At 33.7% G+C, this 7,975-nt stretch overlaps 1 protein-coding gene across 1 annotated transcript; it reads right to left on the reverse strand.

The window, feature by feature from the left end:
- Positions 1-3,609: 3,609 nt before the first annotated feature.
- Positions 3,610-7,689, reverse strand: LOC143569977 (MADS-box protein SVP-like). Its single transcript, XM_077055756.1, has 8 exons — positions 7,182-7,689; positions 6,236-6,317; positions 4,678-4,739; positions 4,473-4,572; positions 4,330-4,371; positions 3,982-4,029; positions 3,742-3,887; positions 3,610-3,628 (listed from the first exon to the last, which is right to left on the reverse strand). The coding sequence occupies exons 1-8, from the start codon at positions 7,367-7,369 to the stop codon at positions 3,610-3,612; spliced, it is 687 nt and encodes a 228-aa protein (XP_076911871.1). The 5' UTR covers positions 7,370-7,689.
- Between the last annotated feature and the right edge of the window lie 286 nt (positions 7,690-7,975).

The raw sequence follows: 7,975 nt of genomic DNA on the forward strand, positions 1-7,975 counted from the left end.
AAATATTAAATTAAAAAAACTACATTAAAATAAAAAAAATACATTAAATTTAAAAATAAAAATTACAATAATAATAATAAGACTAAATGTTGTATTTTTCAAAAATATTATTTTGCCGAAGTGCTTTCCCAAGTGATCTTCGGATAGCTCGTTTGTTAAAACCTCGATATCGTTGTCCAATTCCTTCCTTTCAAGTACTTAGACGGCGTCCAAATTTACTTGAAGACGTTGAGCTCCAAGGTCTTGTATACATTTGAGTCGAATGCTCATTTCTTTAAAATGACTTTCCATTTAAGCATTTGAGCCTGTTGACGCCGACGACGCGACCCCTTTTCCCTTTCCCTTGCTTCTTCTACCCGACGGTTGAGGGATCTCGAAAACATCGATCTGCATAGGCATGCTCGACATCATTATCACTTATGTTGAAGTTTCGAGCATCGGACCCTGGCGTTTCTAGATCAACAGAAAAACAGAATGCCCAAATCAAACTTTGAAGCCAATGTGGGCCCGGTTAAGATAAGATAGTCTTGCCAGAGTGAATGCTCCTGCATCAATAAAAACATGTGTGGTACTAATTGAGTGGATATTGGATTTTAATACGAAGCTAAGAAACATTTGTTGGATGATATTTGTTTCATTTCTCGTGGTGGATAGTGTGGAGGTTTTCGAACAAATTATGTTAAAACAAAAGGGTTTAACACTCAGCTCAGTTATTAAACTTGAGGGGCTTGAGTAACATTAGTTGATAGTTGCAAGTTTGGGATGCTCTTAAAACAACTTAGACACTATAGTGGGGCAGAAGTAAATATGTTGACAAGTTTGTTAATGACCAGTAACGGCTCATGATTTGATGGTTAGGGTTTACATAGAGTTTGATAGATTAGATCAAATTAGCTTTCATTTTTCGTGTCTTTCGTTTATGTACTCTTTCTTTTATCAATATAATAATCAACTACGAGTGGTTCTTGATGACCAATTTGTTCATAACAAAGTAGATTCCGGTATAAAAGGGAGCAACTTTCGCTGATATTTTTCGTTTTTATTTCTTGTGGGTCATCAATAGGAATATAATTGTTGAATTCAAATCAGGTATAGTGTCTTAAAAACCATCTTTTTTGCTTATGTATGCATCCTGTATGATTGGAAACAGAAAACAATAAACATAACGATTTATTAGTTACTAAGTATGTTCAGTTCATTACTTTGTAAATATTTATGCAGATATAATGGAGATGCTATTTTAAGGGGAAAATGGCATAGTTACGTTGGCCCAGAAATATATAAATGGAGCATAGATGTAGCATACACATATAGCTTTTATTCGCATCAAGTAATTCAAATCATATATTAGTTACAATTATTCATTTTAGATAACGAATATGTAATTATAGGTTCTTAAGTATAATTTTAATAAATTAAGAGGAAACATTCGGGCTTTTTTTAGTGTGATTATGATGCCATGTCTAATCACTTTAGTTGGGGTCATTTTTGGCGTCAAAACATCGACCAAACATAAACATATTGTCACTAAATGATCGTTTTGTTAACACGTACATTAACTAATTAATATTGTATGGGATATGATATGAGGATATCGTGTCCACTCATAAGTGGCCACTCAAGAAAGTAACATAGATGATCAAGGAATATCACACTATGCATCATTTAAATAATTTTTTCACGGCTAAACTACTCCTAAATCCACCTATACCTATCTATTGCAAGATTTAAACAATCGATCTCAAATGAAAAAAAGCACCTAATACACACTCAGATACCATCAGACCAAACAAACGTACCTCAAAATAAAAACAAGTCGGTAGACATGACACAAAGCTTCAATAATACCCCTTCGATCGTTTCATAATTTTTTTTCCACAAGTGGGAACTCCTTTCATCAAATGTATAAGTATATTATGCCATGAATAAATAGCTTTAGGGTTTGCTCCTATCCACAACTCTCACAAATTACATATCTCTCTCTTTCTCTCTCATAATATTTTAGAGAGAAGAAAAACCATTGACGTTGAGAATGAAGAAACGTCAAGTAGTGGTTAAAAAGGCCAGTCCTAATAGAACATCAAGGGTACATATGAGTCGAAGAGTTCGATATGGAGAGTGCCAGAAGAATCATGCGGCTAACATCGGAGGGTATGCCGTAGATGGCTGCAGGGAGTTTATGGCGGGTGGAGAAGAAGGTACAGCAGCTGCCATCGCGTGTGCCGCCTGTGGCTGCCACCGGAGCTTCCACAGAAGAGAGGTGGATGATGATGTGTGTGAGAGTTCATCAACATCTGCTGTCTAGAGTGCATATAGGAGGCCGAAAAAGGAAGGTCTGATTTGAACAAAGTTGTTTAAACACACATACACACATATATGAATATCTTATATATAGATTCTCTAAAGTTTGCTTGTGTTGATTGTATTAATTACTCCTTTTGTACAAAATTAATTAATTTATCTATCATCATCAATCTTATTGCAATTTGTAAACTACAGAACTGTCTCACTCCTTTTCTTTTGAACTGCGTTTGCAAGTTTGAAATACCTTCAATACCCGAGTGAACCGTCAGATGAGATGTACACTGTTCAATCATTCATACTGATTTTTACACAACAGGTGGTGGTCTACTCAGCAGGTGCACTATCAAGAAGGAAACTTGCAACCGTCGGAAAATCCATTGAGTCAGGTTTCGAAGTGATACCTTAAGATCCTAACTTCCTAAGCCTTAACCATTACCCATGCTATTGGACCAGAATGCCAACTTCAAACTGTCTTACTCTTATCTAGCTAGTTTTGTTTAATTTTTTTTTTCTATAGCAAATAGTTAAGCAGATATATAGTCTTAGAGATCGACTAGCTATAGAAAGAAGAAACATTTAATAACTGTAAAGTAGGGTTTGATTTAATGAATCCAGTTAAGATGGAAGATGATATGTTAGTCTTTTCAAGTACATGATATACTTGCACCGTATATATGCATATTATTAAGTACCTCCAAACCAATAAACAGATGACAGGTGGGGATAATAAAAATATAAACAACTTGGCATCCATTACTTTGTAAGAATAAAATGAAGAGATGAAGTTTGGATGTCACATGGATACAGTCACACAGCAAACAATCTTCATGACTTTCATGGATAAATCTTGTCCGGTCCCCCATGAAACTACAAACTGTTTTGGGTCTGCCAAATATGTATTTTAAGTCTATGTTCCCTTTCATTTCATCTACATGATAAGCAACTCATGTTCAAATTCTTTAATTCCTATTTTCTATTCAAAATAGCATGCCATAGAGATTTATAATTGCTTTTCTAACGGCAAACTACATTACTCTTAGTTAAATACACCGTTAATTTTTCCTATATTAACTGCAACCATTCTGGTACTAGAAATGATCACTATCATTTATACTTTCATGTCGAATCGAAAAATAAAACATCAGATTAATGGTTTATATTTTAAAGGAATGCATAACTGTAACATTACAAAACTTATAACTTGGATGTATTTTCACCAAAATACAAGATTTTTTAAGATCAGTTATTAAAAACAAACATCAGCCAGTCAAGAACTCTCAATTCATGCAGCTTCACTTCTTCAATTCAATCAGAAGAAGGTAGCCTGAAATTGGTTCAAAATCTATTGCATGAGAACTTTAAAAGGCGCTTTAATGGAATTAGTATTTTTTTGAAATTTATTGTACAAATGCATTGTTGGGCACTTGGTTATCTTACCCAAGTTTGAGGCAGGTGTACAAGCTGCTGACGTTGTAGTTGTGAGCAGGATCTTCCGAACTCATGTCGCTAATTGTTAACTCTAACGAACAGTGTTGGCTGCATTGATCTTGAATACCCCTTTGGCCAACGCATGTGTCCATCCTCTGATACACACAAATTTTTAGCGTTTAATAATTCTGCAGTAGCTAAAAATCCCACAATAACTATAATCAGAAAAAATGAAAAGTTTGCGCTTACCGCTAACTGTTGTTTCAAGTATGCTTTCTCTTCCAGCAATTGAGCTTCCTGAATTTTGTTTTCGGTCGAAGTTATAAAGTTAGAATAGATTTGGCCGGACATGTTTTAGTGTTATTACAACTTTAAAACAATTTGTTGAGATCTTATATCACTAACTTAAGATTACATCTAGCCTTTTGTTTTGTTATTGTGATCAATTTTAGCACTTAATATTGCATCTTGTTGTTCCGTTCACTTATATATATCATTTGGCTTACTGTTCTAAGTTTTCATCACCTATATGGGATGCTTCAAAAGTATAAATTAGATACAAATTAGAATTACAAGAACACATAGGTTTAGCATGACCTTCTTCTTTAAAGTGCTGATCTCATTCAGCATTCGTTCGCCCTGGAAGTTGAGCATATTAAACAAGTAAACATATAAATCTTAATGATCACAACTAATTACTAGTTGCTAATTTATACATGAGGCCTACATAGTTACTTTACCTTTGTTTTTACTACAGCAGCCAATCCAGATGCTATAATATCCTCTAGTTTGCTTAGCTCTTTGAGGTCAAGTCCTTGGATATCTTCTCCTTTCATTTGCCTGTGATAATTGAGAATAATGGCCGCTCAGGTTTTAACATATCAACTCAAACCTGTATAAGTATAACCTTTGAGTTAGTGTAAGTAAAGAGAGAGAAATTTGTACCTCAATTCGCAGGACTTTTCTTCAAGTTCTTGGCTCAACATGACAGCTCTTCTACGCACAATCTATGATAGAAACCTTCACGTGTAAGTCGTATATCAAGATAGGGGGGTCGAGATTAATTGGAATAGAAGTGATGAAGATGATATGATTTCAGGAGTAACAGAGTTTTGATCAGATACTTGAATAATCAGTCCAGGTGTGACTTTTGGTGAATTGATTCAAAACAAGCTATTAATCAAGCTGAAATCGTTCATGGTGTACGTTCCTGTTGGACTGAAGTATGCACTCAGGTAAGTGTAGTTTCTAGTTTAAAAGTAGTATCAGAGTTGGAATCTCAGAAACTATGGTAGGTGAAGGAAGTGGCAAAGTGTTACTGATGAATATGGCAAAATAAAGAGTTTTTTTTCTTTAATGGGAAACCACACCACTCCTAAATTACATCATTTTCCTAAACTAACGTCATTGTCAAGGACTGAGCCTGTGACCTCATCCCACCAAGAAGCATTGTGGGAGTCAAGTGGCAAAATAAAGAGTTGAATGTGTCTTAAGGAAGGTACAACTTTTGTAGCCTCAAAAGTTTTCTGGTCTCTTTTCAGTATGGTTAATTGGTTATTGTCACTTTTATTTCTTGTGGTTACAAATAGGTAACTAAGTATTTATCCATATTAATACAACTTTATCCAACATCAGTTTCATGCAAGCTAGTTTTACACACAATCTATTATGTCATTCACCAGCGCAAAGTCAAGGACCTAGAGTGTTGTATGAAAAAGCACGTACGTACAATTAATGGCTTAGGGTGGGAGACTGGAAGACGAATTGCTAACCATTGTGGTAGTCACACACTTTTAGGATGGTTGAGCATTTAACATCATATATGGTTTTGTGCTAAAAGTTTGTAGGAGTGTGTTATAACTTTATAAGTTGTAAATGTACGTTTTTCTTGGTTCAAGTTTCAATTCAACTATTGTTTGCGATATAGGAGGTGTTTGCGATTGCTTATTTTATATCCTTATGATTTTAACTTGTAAGTTATAAGATGTTTGGGAAAGCTAAACTTTGTGAGTGTATAAATTATAAGTAAACTTATAAAAAGGTTGAATAAGGAATCCCAAACACCCCCATAGTATTGTCAACCATTTTAGTTTTGTTGAATTTACCAAGACAACAATATGGATATAAATTACAAAGTGCAGAGTAAATGCTTGTACAATAATATTTTGATTTCTAGCACTAACAAACCCAGGGGTTTAAGAAAACACCACCTCCTTAGCGGCTTCCATGGGATCATGCCCTTTGCAGAATCAAATGGTAGGGCGAAAATTCCATTAGCATGTTAAAATTCCTTTAAAAATAGTTTTGTTCTATGTTCTATTAATGTGATTGCTTGTTTACTACTGCCATCGGTATAAACTAATCATCAATAGTAAATGATCTCTAGTAGTAGTAACACAGTAGTATTTATGTATTAGACCGGCAATTTTACTAATAAAGATTATGTTCACTGTCAAAATGTGAATAGTTCATAAAATAAATTGTAAAAAATATAAAAAAGTACCTCCATTTCATGAGATAATTGTTGCACTTCTCCAACATTCTGAGATTGCAGCCTTCCATGCCTTTCTAGCACTTCGCTCATACTTTGGACCAAAAATTTTAAGTTACAAAGACATAGTTAACTTGATAATATACTTTCACTATATATCTACTAGTAACTTGTTCATAATTATGAATATTTAATAATGGCATGTATAATCCAAATTGGTCACATTAATTAAAATCTAGTACGGTGTTCACTTTATTCTCAGTGTAAATCTATTTAATTGATTTATTATATTGTTTTGTGATGAGTAGTACATCATATGATCAAATGTACATATTTTTAAGATCTAGAGGTGTCGATCAAGACTGATGTTGAGCAATTAGTATACCCACCAGCATCAAACATTAGATCTAGAAATCATAACATTGATTATATTCATGCAAATTTATAACCTGAAAATCCTAAAACTTAATTTACTAATTGTTAATTTAAACTGCTACTTAGGTTATTTGAGGCTTTGAGTTCATTTTGAATATTAAATTTACTTTCTACTGGCCTTTCTGATGCTATTCCATCAATACTGTGACAACTAGCTAAAAACCCTAGTTTGAACTAACAGGATCTTGATAAAATACAATCACACATGAATCTTTCTGCCTAGAACAAAATTAAAACATTGTGCTAGATATACAAGTACACATGAATCTCTCAAATGTCACATATAACTTTCCATGTGTCCTTTTTATCATACTTTAAGTTCATTAGAGGTTATATTTCTCTTTTAAGAAAGAACCTTGCAATAGGCATGCCCAAAATAAATCCCATTTTATCTTAGCTCCTTCAAACAACAGTATAAATAAGGTAGAGATTTTACTAAAGATCCCTACATATTGCTAGAACGATTCGATTAATTCAACGTTAAATAACACATGCGCGCACACAAATATCAATAGAAAGAGACCTTGAAGGGCAGTAGTGAAAAAGCTTTCCGGTGGCGGAGAAGACGACTAGAGCTATATCAACATCACAAAGTGTAGAAAGCTCTTGAGCTTTCTTGAAAAGACCTTTTCTCCTCTTTGAGAAGGTCACCTGCCTCGCTGCTAGGCTTTCAATCTTCCTGATCTGAGTTTTTTGTCTCACCATCCTCATCAGCTAGTTATAGTTCTTACCTTCAAAATGAAATGAAAAACCTAGAAATGTTAATAAAATGCAGTGGAAATCATATCATTAGCTACTGATTAAACTCTGAAACCAAATTCATAGTGAAAGCAAGAGTATTGATCAACCCTTTGGTGAGCTGAAGATCTGGTACTATAAAAACTTAGCCCTAGTTAGCACACAGTAATATCAAAAGCAGAAACATACACCTTGCTAAAAGAAGAAAATACTAAGAAAAGAAAACGCATATATTCAATACTTAACAAGCGGAGTACTATAGTATACAAGGGACTCTATTTTCTATATTAGTGCTCATATATATATACATGTATTTTTTTTATATATATAATTAGTCATGGGATTGAATGATTGATAATTGTAAAAATCATAAATTGTCTAGCATAATTTGAGGTCTAACCTTTAAATTTAGGAAAAGTCACCAAACTAATCCATTTTAACAAACAATTAACAAAATAGTCATTGGCTTTTTAAAATTACAAATGAACCAGAGTATGACATGCTTAATATATATGGCGGCATGACGCAACACAGAATCACCTTGCCTAGCAGAATTGGCGGAACATATTTAATTTTCTG

The sequence above is a fragment of the Bidens hawaiensis genome, unplaced genomic scaffold (assembly GCF_021521415.1).
Source record: "Bidens hawaiensis isolate Kalapana, Puna unplaced genomic scaffold, B.hawaiensis_p1.1 tig00024810_1, whole genome shotgun sequence".
NCBI classification, from domain to species: Eukaryota; Viridiplantae; Streptophyta; class Magnoliopsida; order Asterales; family Asteraceae; genus Bidens; species Bidens hawaiensis.

Excerpts from the sequence above, each read along its gene's own strand:
- LOC143569977 (XM_077055756.1), bottom strand. The coding sequence starts at position 7,369 with ATGAGGATGGTGAGACAAAAAACTCAGATCAGGAAGATTGAAAGCCTA. Across the intron at positions 6,318-7,181 it reads TTTCACTACTGCCCTTCAAG|TATGAGCGAAGTGCTAGAAA; the intron begins GTCTCTTTCTAT and ends TTTGGTCCAAAG. Across the intron at positions 4,740-6,235 it reads AATTATCTCATGAAATGGAG|ATTGTGCGTAGAAGAGCTGT; the intron begins GTACTTTTTTAT and ends TTTCTATCATAG.